This window comes from Sceloporus occidentalis, unplaced genomic scaffold (assembly GCF_023333645.1).
Source record: "Sceloporus occidentalis isolate IW3139 unplaced genomic scaffold, rSceOcc1.0.p SCAF_40, whole genome shotgun sequence".
Lineage (NCBI taxonomy): Eukaryota > Metazoa > Chordata > Lepidosauria > Squamata > Phrynosomatidae > Sceloporus > Sceloporus occidentalis.
Window position 1 is genome coordinate 7,002,259 of NW_028317020.1, and position 16,298 is coordinate 7,018,556.

General features: G+C 40.5%; 2 protein-coding genes across 2 annotated transcripts in view; one reads left to right on the forward strand and one right to left on the reverse strand.

Moving 5' to 3' along the window:
• The window catches only part of LOC149290297 (radial spoke head 14 homolog), an 82,114-nt gene extending 79,911 nt beyond the window's left edge, over nt 1-2,203 (reverse strand). Inside the window, exon 1 of the mRNA XM_089489393.1 lies at nt 2,005-2,203. Coding sequence (XP_089345519.1) covers nt 2,005-2,203 — 199 coding nt within the window. The remainder of the gene's footprint in view (nt 1-2,004) is intronic.
• Nucleotides 2,204-4,925: 2,722 nt separating this feature from the next.
• Nucleotides 4,926-15,407, forward strand: LOC149290299 (ras-related protein Rab-36-like). The gene is made up of 9 exons (XM_089489658.1): nt 4,926-4,985; nt 8,067-8,158; nt 10,645-10,746; nt 11,480-11,544; nt 12,078-12,129; nt 12,350-12,431; nt 13,192-13,282; nt 14,755-14,874; nt 15,343-15,407. Exons 1-9 carry the CDS (start codon nt 4,926-4,928, stop codon nt 15,405-15,407), a joined length of 729 nt encoding a protein of 242 aa, XP_089345784.1.
• The last annotated feature ends 891 nt before the right edge of the window (nt 15,408-16,298 follow it).

Consider the following 16,298-nt stretch of genomic DNA (forward strand, 5'->3'; position numbering starts at 1 on the left):
TCTTACAAACTGATGTGGGCCTTTTCATTCATGGTTTGAAAACTTAAAAGGTATCCAAACTATTTTGTGATTACTTAACAAGAGTAACCAGCGGTATGGGGTAAATGTGCCCAAATCATTTTTTGGTTAAGTGCATTTAACCAGGGCAGTTATCCATTTTAAGCCACGTTCAGCCCACTATATAGATGACTGAAGCAGCCTCCTTGGGCATCGTGTCATATAGAAGGTTTTCTTCTAAATTAGAGAGTGGGTACATGCATATATCAGTGCAAGATGCATAGGAGCACATCTTATGTACACTGAGCGGTGCGGTGGGCAGCTTTTGGGACTGAGCCACCAATGACTGGCAGGTAGTGGATGACAGAGGAATAAACATTGGAATTCCAGGTGTGATTGAAGAAAGTAATGAAAAAAGGAGACGAGTACCAATAATCTAGTTCATCCAGACCACTAGTCTACAACCCACCTACCCCATTAGTATGCAGGAAAGAGTTTTTAACTGGCACCCCTGGTCTAGGATAATTAACTAGGTATACTCCTACAGATATTTTTGGCTGGGAGTTTTTTTTTTTAAAGCTCTAGAAATCTACAATTTCCGGCTACATTTGCATTTACATTTAATTATCATTTTGCTGTCAAACCATTACAAGCATTGCATGCAGCTTCAAAGATCGGAATACCTCCCTTTGCCATGTCCGTTAAGCAAATGCCAAGGGTTAAAGGCAGCGAGGCAATGTGATCAAAAATCAGCACATATGGGCTGACTTGGCTTGCTTATACATTAAACAATTCTACCACTATATCATTCTGCCTGGAGTGAGATTATTTAAGGACAGCATTCAGATTAAGCCAGGACTATAGCTATGCAACAATCTGCCCCAAATGTATTACAATTTGGTATTGATATGTTCAAGCAGCAACTCCGACAATGAGAACTTTTTTCAGCAATGTGGTGCTTAATGTACAAAGCGGAATCTTTGTTGTAGCCATGGAGATTTGTGTATTATTTTCATCAATCTTCATTTAATAATATTTTTGTCGAGGGTCTGTGCCCAGAGGACAAATTAGAGTTTATTTCCTAAAAAGTGAGGTGCAGAGATGAAACAATTCACCTCACTGCATTAACTTTGCATTATGTTAGGCTAAATTTGTCCTTCACAAACTTTGGCCTTCCATAATACCCAGCAATACTGGTGAGATAAAATGTTTAGTTTGCAGTGTGCATAAGTAATTAGAGACCCAATGCAATTTCCATTATTATTATAACCAGGACAGTATAAGCCATGGGCAAAGGCTTTAGTTTTATTCCCTCTGCTTCCTCTTTGCTATATCCTTGTTTTATTTTCCCCTCTTCTGTGCTCTTCATACTATCCTTGTTATATTTCCCCTCTTCTGTCCTCCTCACTTTGCCCTTGTTATGTTTCCCCTCTTCAGTGCTCCTCATACTATGCTTATTATATATTACTCTTTTGTCCTCCTTGTTCTATTCTTTTTATATTTCCTATCGTCTGTCCTCCTACCTTTGTTTCTGCTATATTTCCCCTCTTCTGCTCTCCTCCTCTCTCTATCCTTGTTAAATTTCCCTTATTCTGCCCCCCCTTGTTTTGTCCTTGTTATAAGTCCCCTCTTCTGCTCTCCTCCTTGCTTTGTTCTTGCTATATTTCCTCTCTTCTGCTCTCCTCCTTGCTCTGTCCTTGTTAAATCTCCCCTCTTCTGTGCTCCTTGGTTTATCCTTGTTATATGTCCTTTCTTCTGCTCTGCTCCTAGCTCTATCCTTGTTATATGTCCCTCTTCTGCCCTCCTCTGTCCTTGTTATAATCCCCCTTATGTATCCCCATTCTTCTGAATTATGACTCTATGCATACTGCCTCTTCCTCCATTTTATTCAATATAATATAACTACCTTGAATTATTACCTTTATTATTCAAATACCAAAACCAAACCACAAAACACATTCAAAAATCAACTAACACACTGACATTTTCTGTAATGACAGTACTTACCCAAAGTCACAGCCTTATAGACATTCTCGGGATCGTGTACAAGATCACATAACGCCATCAAGGCTCTCTGACGAGTAATAAGTTTGGGGTCTCTAAGCTCCTCTTTCAGTTTTGGTAAAGCCCTCTCTCCAAAAGCAATTGGGGCTTTTGTTGGATCAATGTCAGGTGGCAGATAACTTGAAATTCGGGTGTTCGCCATCCTCACACCACAGGCCAGAAAAGAATGAGATCTTGTGAAGTGTTTATTTCTCTAAAGGATAAGCCAGAACATTATTGCACTTCAATATAATGGAGTATATGTCACTGACTAGTATCCAGTTATCAAATAAGACTAGCAAAAAAGTTGGCTTGAGTTTGTGGACATATCTTAAGGACGAAAGTTGCTGGCTCCCCTGATGCATTTTTTGTTCTAAAATGTGGGTATAACCTCAATAGATCTCATATACAGCCCTCCATTTCAGCATGTTATCTATCAAACTATGTAAAGCCACAACTATATAAGAGACATCGTAAAAATATCATGGTTCATAAGACCTTAAAAATTCATCTGTGTGTCCCAACAAGGTACGTAATAAACTTTTTTTAATAAAAAAAAATAGAATGGGAACCTTATTTCCACTTACGGACCATTCCACAAGTGTCTGTGCCTTGGAGGGGTGTACATTTTTAGCCCTAACAGAATTTTTAGAAATATCTCCATGGCTTTATAAAAGAAATTACTCATATCCAAGTTCTTAGGCAGAGAAAACATTTATATATAAATAAAATATTTATATATAAATATAAAGTATGTTTTATATATATATATATATATGGCACCCAGACGGTTACATTGATAGGGTTTTTATTCTCACAGGCTTGAATCTTTTATCTTTTAGTCCCCACTCAGACAATGCAAGGTGTTTATTGTTTTTTGGTTTTTTTTTTATAAATTTCAGATATTATGATGAGGAACTGAGCACATTGGGTAATACAATAAATACAGTGGTTAGTGCAGATTTGTCACATAACTAGCATTTTACCAGCAGGCAGGTACAAATTCACATTAATGCCCATTACCCAAAGCAAACAAACAGGGCGAAGAAGATGGGAGTTATTATAACCATGCTAATGCAAAAATACGCCATAACCTTATCTACTAAGTAAATGCACTTCTATTCACTTGACAATCCGTTGGTGACGGCAGGTGGTAAAATGACCATTGTGAAATAGAATAGGTTGTCTTCTTTTCAGAAACTTCTACATTTGTTAGTTTGTTTAGGGGAGTTCGAATATGGCTAAAATACCAGCATGTTATATTAAAAATAATACAAACAAGTCATCTAATACCTAATACGTAGACATATAATTGTATATGTATATATATATATATATATATATATATACACACTGATGATTAAAAAATGACATCACCTGAGTACACTTCAGAATGGGTAACTGTGTAATATGTAGGAACACTGCACGGGAGATTGGGGAGGGCATAGTGGAAATAAAACAAAAACTGTTTAAATAAATGTTACCTATAAACTTAATTTAAGGGGTTAGGATGACTCTTCTCTGTCAAAACGTCATTAGATCCCATAGCATAGGAGATGGTGGGCCATCAATGTCGTTTGGGTGACAGACTGCAAAAGGTTAATGGTGGATGGTTTGGGGGGTCTGTTTCATATGACAAGGGGTAACGGGTTGTAAAAACTCTAAGAAAAGCGCCACACCTGTCCGTTCAGCGATGCCCCTCCGCTCCACCGTTCCGCTCAAACTCTACTCGGCCTCAAAAACTGCATGCGAGTTGCGGTAACCAGGCAACGGGAAGCCTGGCGTAAACAAGGAATTCTGGAAATCCGAGATGCGTACGCATGTCCTTTACTATTCTGCCAGCTACGCAAACGCCGAACGCAAACGCCTAGTGGTGTGGCAGATCGCTTGTTGCTATGGTGACAACAATTAAATGATCTGCGAAGCAACGACCTGATCGCAAAAAACATATGTATCTTATATGTCAATGTACCCATTTAACACTCATATAAGCCATCACGTAAAGGATACGAAAGCCGTTCGTCTCGTTTCGCCACTGGCACACTAATCGTTACCATGGTAACCATTCCCCCTCCGACCCTTGGCCTAGCTGTGGTAAATGTGTGTCAGGCGCGCCGCCATCTGGTGCAACTACACAGCATCCAAAGCAGCCTTATGCTGAGCTGGAAGAAGCTAACTGGTACTATACCTTCCATCATGACAAACCAGCCGAAGACGGCACCTGGTCCTTAATAGTACTTTATATGATTCCTATCCATGAATATCCAGCCATTTTCGTGCATAGCCCCGGAGTTCTGACCTGTCCTATGAAGAATTAAAATGTGATTTACATAGATACTTGAGCCTTTTTTTTTATAGGTTACCTAGTTGGGGACTCTGAAGTCTTCGTTGGCCTATAACAGGGGCATGATGGTCTAAATTTGGAATGAACACTTAGCACACCGTTAACTAACAGCAACATTCCCAACATCGCGCTCAGAAAACACAATTTGACCTTCGCTGTCTTCGCAGACCACGCCCCCTACCGCCCACAGCATGTCTCCTTGCGAATAACCACTCCCCCCGCTTCCCCCAGCCGCTGCCATGGAAACCTCATAGCGGCCAGCGGGTACATCCCCAACACTTTCTATAATACAGCCGAAGAGACCTATGTAATGGACGGTGGCCTTAGCACTTCTATATTCTGTATAATCCCTCATATTATGTGCTCGTACCCTCACTGTCCCCGTTATCGGTAGCCTTCTTTCATTTTCCTTCCCTCTTTCTTCTCTAGTTGTGTCTGTTCTTCCTCACTGATCTCATCACTTCCCGATGCTGTCTGCCTCATTCGACTTTCTGGCCTTACAGAGCTTCAGTGCCTACCTGTGAGAGGAGGATCTGCCACAATGCTGAACCAGCAGATGCTACCTGTAAGCAAAGACAGAGTCATCTCAAGGATGCCCAAGGTAAGCCCATTCTGCCAGGGCATAGGGTAGGGCAATAAGGGTATTTGCTCTCTTCCAGGGGTTCAAGTTAAAAGTTGTGTGTTAGATGAGGATAGTTGGAAATTGCAGCATGTTATTCAGCGTATGCCAATTTGGCTACAGATCCACACTCAGTACCAATTTTATTATATATATACACTCACTGGCCACTTTATTTGGTACACCTGTTCAATTGCTTGTTAACACAGATAGCTAATCAGCCAATCGCATGGCAGCAACTCGATGCATTTAGGCATGTAGACGGGGTGAAGACAACTTGCTGAAGCTCAAACAGAGTATTAGAAAGGGGATTTAAGTGACTTTGAACGTGGCATGGTTGTTGATGCCAGAAGGGCTGGTCTGAGTATTTCAGAAATTGCTCAGATGGCAGGGTCAGACTTTGGCGTAAACAACATTAAAGCATGGATCCATCCTGCCTTGTATCAACGGTTCAGGCTGGTCATGGTGGTGTAATAGTGTGGGGGGGCATTTTCTTGGCACACTTTGGGCCCCCTAGTACCAATTGAGCATTGTTTCAACGCCACAGGCTACCTGAGTATTGTTGTTGGTCATGGCCATCCCTTTATGACCACAGCGTACCAATCTTCTGATGGCTACTTCCAGCAGGTTAATGCGCCATGTATTCACAGAGGAAAATGAAATGCCAGGTAATATACAGCAGGATGAGATAAATGCCCCAGTACATGTCGCCTGTCTAACGCAGGAAGAAGTGCAGTGCCGCCTAAAAAAAATCAAAATAGACAAATCACCAGGTCCAGATGGCATTCACCCCCGCGTTCTAAGGGAGTTAAGTAATGTAATAGACAGACCCCTATTTCTAATATTCAAGGACTCTATAGTGACAGGGTCTGTTCCCCAGGACTGGCGCATAGCAAATGTTGTGCCAATATTCAAAAAGGGGACAAAAAGTGACCCGGGGAATTATAGGCCTGTTAGTTTAACTTCTGTTGTGTGTAAACTGTTTGAGGGTTTCCTAAGAGATGCTATTTTGGAGTATCTCAATGAAAATAAGTGTATGACTCCATATCAGCATGGGTTTACAAGGGATCGGTCCTGTCAAACTAACCTGATCAGCTTTTATGAGGAGGTGAGCTCAAGACTGGATCGGGGTGAATCGCTGGATGTCGTATATCTTGATTTTTCCAAAGCATTTGATACGGTGCCACATAAAAGGCTCGTACATAAAATGAGAATGCTTGGGCTGGGGGAGAATGTGTGTATGTGGGTAAGTAACTGGCTCAGTGATAGGAAACAGAGGGTGGTTATTAATGGTACATACTCTGAGTGGGTGACTGTTGCTAGTGGGGTACCACAGGGGTCAGTTTTGGGTCCTATTCTTTTTAATATATTTATTAATGACCTTGTAGAGGGATTGTATAGTAAAGTATCAATCTTTGCAGACGATACTAAGCTCTGTAACGTGGTTAACACAATAGAGGACAGCGCACGATTACAAATGGATCTGCATAGGTTGGAGGCTTGGGCTGGGATGTGGCAGATGAGGTTCAACACAGATAAATGTAAGGTTATGCACATGGGGAAGAAAAATCCAGGCTGGGAATATGTATTAAATGGGAAAACACTGGGGACGACTGACATGGAAAAGGACTTAGGAGTTTTAGTTAACAGTAAATTTACCTGTAGCGACCAGTGTCAGGCAGCTGTTGCTAAGGCAAATAAAATCATGGGGTGCATCAAAAGGGGCATAGATGCCCACGACAAGGAAATAATTCTACCCCTGTACAAGTCACTAGTCAGACCACACATGGAATACTGTGTACAGTACTGGGCACCAGTGTACAAGAAAGATATAGTGGAGCTGGAGAGGGTTCAAAGACGGGCAACCAGAGTAATAAGGGGAATGGGAGGACTACAGTACCCAGAAAGATTATCAGAATTGGGGTTATTTAGTTTGGAAAAAAGACGGCTTAGGGGGGACTTAATAACTATGTATAAATATATAAGGGGACAGTACAGAGATCACTCCCAGGACCTATTTATACCCAGGACTGTATCTATAACAAGGGGACATCCTCTACGGCTGGAGGAAAGAAGGTTTCTACACCAGCACAGACGGGGGTTCTTTACAGTAAGAGCGGTGAGATTATGGAACTCTCTGCCAGAGGAAGTGGTGATGGTAAACTCAATAAAAGAGTTCAAAAGGCGCCTGGACGTGTTTCTTGAAAGCAATAATATTGCAAGTTATGGATATTACATTAATAGGGACAGAACGTTGATCCAGGGATTTATTCTGATTGCCATATTTGGAGTCGGGAAGGAATTTTCCCCCTGGTATGGGGCAATTGGCATCTGCTTCATAAGGGTTTTTTGCCTTCCTCTGGATCAACACAGTAGGGACACAATATGTATATAGGTTGAACTTGATGGACTTTGGTCTTTTTTCAACCTTATGAACTATGTTACTATGTAAAGCTCACATCATCTCAAACTGGTTTCTTGAACATGACAGTGAGTTCACTGAACTCCAATGGCCTCCACAGTCACCACATCTCAATCCAATAGAGCACTTTTGGGATGTGGTGGAACGGGAGATTCGCATCATGGATGTGCAGCCAACAAATCTGCAGCAACTGGGTGATGCCATCATGTGGACCAAAATCTCTGAGGAATGTTTCCAGCACCTTGACGAAAGTATGCCATGAAGAATGAAGGCAGTTCTTAAGGCAAAAGGGGGTTCAACCCAGTACTAGCAAGGTGTACTAATAAAGTGGGCAGTATATATATATATATATATATATATATATATATATAAAATACTATTATACTATAATGCCTGTCGTATTATGATTCTGCGACTTTCCAGAGATCACTGTAGTGTACTATACCAAATGTATCTTGTGTTTGCCAATCCATCATTTTTTCCTATACAGATTAGTATGCTTATGCTAATTTATACTAATTTGTTTGTATACATTGCAGTTCAGCAGCATTGGCCTCTTTTGTAAACTTGCACACTGAATGGGTAGGTGTTGTCACCCTCCATAATGCAGCATGACAGCTATTTTCACTTTTCTTTCTCAGTGTTACACTCCTGAATCCTGCCTTCATTACAAGTCCCAATTTGATGAACAAGTGAGGACAGCTTGCCAGCAGCGCCATGCGGGTAGCTTTGGGTGAGTCCATTTAGAAGTTGAATGATCTTTTATAATAGAACTGAGGGAGCAAGAGTTGGCCCAACACCTGGCCTAGGTTGAACAGTGCAGGAGTGGAGAGAGCCAGAGCCAGGAATGCATGTGATGTGGGAGCAGTTAGGCAGGTGGAAGACCATGGTGTGTATTTGAAGAGGGAGCAGATAGGCAGGAACAAAACCCTGGGTGAAGGGAGAATGGGTAGCAGTGATGTACCTTGGCTGGGCACTTCCCTGGGCCTGACCCAAGACTGCTCCCCAGCTTCCCCAACCACTTATCTCTGGGGCAACCGTCTGCTATACTTAGCACAAGGATATGATGTCAAATGTCATTGCTATGTCTGTGGTGTATCATGCCCTAGGCTGACTAGGCCTAGGGCGGCAGGTCCAGGGGGGGTGGCAGTCCCCCTGGCTGCCAAACTGGCCGGTGTCCCACTGTTCAATGGGCAAATTACAGGGGAGATCTTTGATCTTCCCAATCTACCCATTTATCCTACAGAGGCTGCGTCGACTCAGCACAGCTCAGTATATTGCACAACCTTTATATTGCCCTTACCCACAACATATTTACCTTTTCGCAACCTAGTCCAGCTCCCCCATTAAAACTTAAACAGCAACAACAGTTTTTTTAGGCATGTCATTTTAATTAAGGGCACATATGCCTATCAACAATAAACTCATTCAGCTGCAGTCTGATTCACTAAGCCGTGCTAGGCTGGGCAGCTGTCACGGGATCAAATAAAATCCCTCAGATCACCACTATGTTCTTCCATGGGCTTCAGTATGGGCTTCAGTATGGGCTTAGTATGTATTTACAAAGAAGAGCAAATGTAGCTCAAGAGATTAGACGCGACTTAAATAGCTTGTCCTGCATTAAGTGCCCACTTTGAGAAATGTAACGCACTTGAGCCATTACATAGGTAAATTCTCCATCAGCAAGTCAGAGTGATTCCTCCCAAATAGGTTGGAAACACAATCGTTATTTACAACAGAAACAACTATATAAGAGGAATAAAACTGGGTGAGGAACAGCCAAACTCACTAACAAGGTGAGGTTGCTGAAGACAGTTTAATGTCAAAAGTCATACATCATGGCTAGACTGAGCACAGCAACAAGACACAAGGTAGTTATACTTCATCAGGAAGGTCTCTCCCAGGCAGAAATGTCAAAGCAGACAGGCATTTTCAGATGTGCCGTCCAAGCTCATTTGAAGAACCACAAAAAACAGGCAAGACTGTAGACGCAGTGGTCGGCCAAGGAAACTTAGTGCAGCAGATGAAAGATACATCACGCTTACTTCCCTTCGCAATCGAAAGATGTCCAGCAGTGCCATGAGCTCAGTATTGGCAGAAAACGGTGGGACCCTTGTACAACCATATACTGTCTGGGGAAGTCTGTTCAGAAGTGGTCTTCATGAAAGACTTGTGGCCAAAAAGCCATACCTCTGATGTGAAAACAAAGCCAAGAGACTCAACTATTCACGGAAAACACTGGAAGCCAGGTGTAGAAAAATGGAAGAAGGTGCTCTGGACTGATGAGTCAACATTTGAAATATTTGGCAGCAGCAGAAGGTAGTTTGTTCAATAAAGGGCTGGCCAATAATGAGTGTTTCCAGACAACAGTGGAGCACAAATAAGGCTCCTAACAAGGTTGGGGCTGCATTTCTGCAAATGGAGTTGGGGATTTGGTCAGAATTGAGGGTCTTCTTAATGCTGAGAAGTGGAGGCAGATATGTATGCATCATGCAATACCATCAGGGAGGCATTTGTTTTGTAAAATGTTTGCATGCTATATTGCACTGTAATGATTTATATAGGAGACCACACATAATCAAATCTGAGCACTAGACTGTCCAGAGAACCAAAAACAACTATATTGTAAAATAATCTTTACACAAAATACCCACATTGATTGCCTTTTCATATCTGTGGTCAACAGGCTGAAGATGTCCAAAGTTGTGATGGTGGGAGATCTTTATGTGGGGAAGACCAGTTTGATCAACAGGTAAATCCACCTTTTTTTCAAAGCTTGTTCGAATGTGTTTCTATAAATCTTGGTTAATCAGTGACATTATGTGATTATTGGACTTGTACTGTTGTATTTTTACATACTTTAGATATTTTAAATATCTTATTTTCAAGATATTTACCATTCTTTTTTTGACTCTATGAAAAAGGTAAAAAAGTGTATATATAACATTCCAAGTTGACCAGAAATCCCCCCATAGTAGAGTCATATAGTCAATGATCCTTCATCACTTGATTTCCTAATAGTGAACAATAAGATACATGATTGCTGAAAAACAGGAGACTTTTAAAATGTGTAGAGTAACATGCACAATGTTTTCATTGCGTTTTAAAAAAAGTCCAACCTGTTTTGTGGTGAAAGATCACCTTTATTAACAAATTCAGGGTATCTGGAGGTCTTAAGCCACATTATTAGTTAGTATAATTAGACTTTTTGTGTTGCAGGTTCTGCAAGAACGTGTTTGATCGGGATTATAAAGCAACAATTGGAGTCGATTTTGAGATTGAGCGGTTTGAGATTTTGGGGGTTCCATTTAACCTGCAAATGTAAGCAAATCTTTTGCTTGTGATAGTTAGTAGTTAGAAGTCTTGCCTAGAGAGAGATAGATAGAGGGCTAGACGCACACATGAATAAAAGCGCAGCATTAACCATGGAAGAGCAGGGCATTCAGAGTGAGACACACAGCAGAGACCAAAGACAGCCAAATACACAGATGAAACGCTCAGAATGTGAACATGGCATGAAAGTTATGAAGTCAGTGACACATTTACTTTCGGTGCGGTGATTGTGATGAGTTCACAGCATTGTCTTGAACTTAAGGTATTTGAGTAAGAATCTGATTTGTGTGCATGATCTGCTTTAAAAAATGTAATAAAAAGTAAAGATTATGTGTGGCTGTGTTTGACAACAGTAACCACGCCTTTCTGGGATTTAACCCCTTAAGGACAATGGGCGGTCCCTAAACCCATTGAAAACAATGCATTTTGAGCCCGTACATGTACGGGCTTTGTCATTAAGGGGTTAATGTGTTCCATAACATTGACAGTGTTGTTGTCATTCCATATTGACAACAATGTTATATTTTTTTTGCTTCAGTATATAGCTTGTAAAACATTGTGCAGTGTGCAAAGGCTGAGCGCCGTGAAAAATTACAAACGATTTGTATGTCTTGCTGTATCATGAACTTTGGGTTACTTTGTTGAATGTTTAGTTTATGAAAATGCTGCCCTCATTTGCCTAATATTTCACTATTTCTTATAATTTCTCTCTCCTCTTTAGATGGGACACAGCTGGACAGGAGAAGTTCAAATGCATTGCTTCAACATACTACCGAGGAGCACAGGGTAAGGATGTACTTCTGTACAATATAGTATGCCTTCATAGTTATATTTATATTATTGGAAAGAGACGAAAGTTGACTAACCTCCTCTAATTAAATCAGACAGGAAAAAAGTTAAAAACATACTTTTTAAGCAAAAAAATTGTACTGAAAATACTTATCCCTAGTATAACCATTGTTTTTCTACCAATGTTCCTGCTGTATAATAATAATCAGATGATGGACCTTGTGTTGTAATTGTGTCACATATACATATTACATGTTTTCTAGATCCAATAAATCTCTTCTGCTTTACAACCCCTGAAAGATGTACTGGCAATCATAGTATAATCAGAAAATATGAAACCTCACATTTATTGATTTTCAGCTGAATGGTCTGTTTTAGCACAGTTCAGTGTATAAAAATTCCTCCACTAGTGTTTTCAACCAGTATAGAAATGTTCTTTTCATGCTAACTTGTTTCCCTTTATACCGTTTTGCAGGCATTTTATATGCTCTTTACAGCAGTGTTATTCTTTTACAACTTATGTGTTTCAGTGATCATTACTGCGTTTGATTTGGGTGACATCCAAACCTTGGAACACACAAAGTAAGTTAATCTGAGAGTTTGGTGGTCCTGGTACCACATGCATTCTTCAACACAAAAAAAAACCCACTTACCTGATCTAGAAGCTGCCCTTCTCCTCTATGGTCAGAAATTCCTTAACAGAGGAAGGAAAGTGCTCATGTGTGCATGTGCAGGAGAGTGTTCACCATGGCAGCTGGTGGTATTTAGGGTGGTTGTACTCAAACTCGTCTTTATTTTTCAGACGTTGGGTAGAGGATGCCCTCAGGGAAAATGATCCTGAGAATTGCTTCGTTTTCCTGGTTGGCACAAAAATGGACACATTGGTGAGTAAATTAGTGCCACTGGGAGGTAATTATGAGAAAAGAGTATCCATCACTGTACAAAATGTAAAAATAAACCAGTTCTTCTTTAACCGTAATGGTGGGGTAGACTCCTATTTACTTTAAAATGTGGTGTAGTGTAATTTAGTGTTAACGGTATTAGTTTGAGAACCTGTTTACAAGGTTAACTCACTGGCTTTTGAAAATGCAATTGTATAGTGTGGAAAGAGGCCAGATCAACGTGTGACGGCATTGGGGTAAGATGACCAAGATGAGGTATCAGAAGGAAATATTTTATTCCTGGTATAGCAATGGCTGTCATGAAGATAGCATGCAACTGAGCCAGAATGTATTAATCTTGTTCTTTTCCAAACCTTGCTTTCTTGCAAAATATTTATTCACTGCAGACAATGTGGTTTGTTATTTGAAGACAAAACGGATAACACGAATATTCAAGGAGCCACACAGCTATTATATGCATTAAAGAGCGTGTGATGGCTGGGGTGTTCATTTAACCCTGATCTCTAGAAACAATGGAACAAAACCTCACACTTGGGTATTCAAACATGGATGGGGTAGGCATTGTTGCTATCCTTAATCTAAGACGAAACCAAGGATTTATTTAGGTTTGAGTATTTACATTAGAAAAAAAAAACCTCTACAAACAGCGCACTAGCCAAGTATATTGATCTAAAGCTAGGCTCTGTTATTAGGACTCCTGTTCTTAAATTGCTCAGTTTTGTATTTTCTTTTTTTTTTGCAGTCTATAGCAGAGTGTGAGCGGACGGAGCGTGATGCTTTAAAATTTGCCATGGAAATTAAGGCAGAATACTGGTCTGTCTCAGCAAAAACAGGTTAGAGCCAGAAGAGAAGAGAGTATTTTATTTTTTTGTAGTCAATCAAAAGATCTTTCTAGCGTAACTGTGCGAATGTTAATTGCCCAGGATTTGCAAGCTAGAGTGCTGACATCAGTTACGAGTTAGTTTTCTAAAACTACATTGTAAGAAACCTTGGGATTGGCTGTTAATTAAACCATTTCAGTGCCAACCACATATGTGATGCATGCTTGACAAAGCGGATGATGTCAGGCACATATGCCATATGTGATGGCACTATGGGAATCCCTTATCCATGATCAGTTTCAACTTTTATTCTGTAGAAAAAAAGAAAGAGAAAAGCCACGCATTTACAGTCAGAGAACAATCAGCAGTTTCTCTGACAATTAAAAATGGAGTACTAAAAAGAAAAATCTTATTACTGGCAGGGTTTAGTTCATGAAGCAGGCAGCTTAATATGGCCGCTTGCTACCCTGGTAAACGATGAAAAAAAAAGTAGTTCACAAGCAATGTAAAAATGCAGTTTAATTTTTAGCTATTATATGATGGGGTGAGATGATTTGCCTTAAACTAGGTATCTGTGCATAGCTGAACTTGTCCTAAAAAGTATAGGTTTAGGTAAGGGTGGCAGGGTGCAACTGCTCCCTTCACTATTCTAATTTAAACATTTAGGGGCACTATCTGAAGCTGTTGGGTGTGTTTTACTTGCCACATACCATAGTAATAAGGCAGCAGTTATACAATGAATACATCTATGTTGTGGTCCCTTTATCGGACTTCAGTGCAGTCTGTTTCTGTAAACGGGTTTTATACAGGACTGGACACCAGACATTGTGTATATCATCTGCAATGTATTTTGGGCAGCTTTAGTAACGGGTACCTTGGCTGGATTCACTCCTGGGCTGTATGTTGTTGAATCCTGGATACCAAGTCAGCCACATGTCTCCGTATTATAGACCCCACATTTGTCAGCAGTATACACTGGCTAGTCTTGTCCACCACATACTAGTCCTGTCCACCTGTCCATTTAAATAGCACAAAGAGGAAATGCATAAAAGATTCAGGATTAAAACCTAGTTGCATTTACTCTTTGCAGCCATAGCATTGCGAGTATAAAAGCTGGCATGCTAGTGGTTCTAGTTCCTATAATAAGAGTAGAGTAGACACCTTGCCCACTTGCCAGTCCCTTGTGTATGTTTACAGACTGGGGAAAGAACGGTATCACACTAGCATAAAGAAATGAATGTTCTACGTACTACACAACACATGCACAAAACAACTAAGGCTACACTATCTAGTGTTTTGTGTTAGGGCGTTTAGGGATCTGGCTCTATTTTCATCTGAGATCCACAGAGGTGTGTGAGGTCATGATAATATCTCAAAAGAGTGGTTTATCAGTTGACTAGTGTGTCTACATTTAATACGACTGAATATGCCTTTATCCATCTGTCCTTACATGGATATGTTATATTTTTGTGTCTGTGTCCCAGGGGAGCACGTAAAGGATTTCTTTTTCCGAGTGGCAGCTCTGGCCTTTGAACAGTCAATGAAAAGAGAACTGGAGAAGAGCAGAGACGGCACAGCTCAGATTGGAACTGGAACCCTCATACGTATGTTTGCCTTCCCATTGTAATGTAGGAGAGACATGGCATCTGTGTACTGTTTAGGGGGGAGGACGTCTGTCTCTAAGTGTTTGCTTACTCTCAGCTTAATAATTAAACACATATGGGGTTTAGGTTTCTTTGTTTGAGATGCTAGAGAGGCTTAAAGGGACACTAACCTAAAAATAACACTACTTGATCCAGTAACATGCTTAGGATACACACACATATCTGAACTCCTAAGTAAGAATTTATATTTCCTATATTGACAGCTTTGTTACCTTTGTGCCCCTTGAGCAATCCTCTCTACTTCTAAAATAATGTCAGGCTCGGGGTGGGTTTACAGATTATAAGGGCCTAGATTTTTAAAACCCACTGAGTATACAAAAATATAGGAAGATGTATAAGACTTTTTTGTTGCTTTACTAAATATTTAAATAAAAACATACTAACACAGCATTTGTTTTTGTTTTTCAGAACTGGAAGGAAGCTCAGTAGGGAAGAAGGAAAATGATAGCCAAATGAATCCAAATTGCTGTTAGACTGGGGCAACCAAGGGATTGAAGAAAGTGCCAGCATTAGGCCCTCTCCGCTAATGGGTAGTGCCCAGCTGCAGCCAGCAATCCACTCTCTGGTATTCTGAGCCTCCTCCAGAAGGTGCCTTATAGTGCTTGCCCAGCACATGTCCATCTGCTGTGAGTAGAGTTTGCCCTGTATTGGTGACCTTAGGCATAACATGCACTGTCACTGCCCACAACATAAAGACAATTAAAAGTGACCACTCTGAGCAGGTGAATAATGTACCTTAAATAAGAATTCATGACCTTAAACAGATATATCTGTACTGCATAGAAAAGAAAGGTATATTAACAAAGTTTTTGAAGAACATGGGCTTCCGATGAATTTGATCACTGTGCTCTGATGTGAAAACTATTTCTTTGTATTTACTTTTTTTTGTCAATAAATTAATCATGAAATTAAACACATTGAAGTTGATGTATCAGTACAGTCCCTGTTTTATGCCTGTAAAATTCCATGAAGGTTTATTAACAACCAGTTGCACTAAAATCACTTCCAGGTTGATGAATGTAGTTGAATAACTTTCAGGACACAAAAAAGTAAAATGGCAGCCATCCCCTTGGACTTTTCTTACTGCCTCCTACTGAACTCTATGGGAACTTGCAATTACTCAGTTTTGTTTCACAATTCCTAGTGAGTTAATCGGAAAATCTTCAGTGGCTACTCAGTTCAGCAGAGCTCATCAAAGTGCAAGCAACAAATAATTAATCTGCTGATGGCTTAAAGTTCCAGTGCCGCTTCCAAAGCCAATAAATAAGCACTCACACTCACTGAATCACTGATCAGGCTCCTGGCGCCGCTTCTCTTGTACTGGTACTGTTAATGCGACCCTGCTGATCACCTGCCTTCTAGCG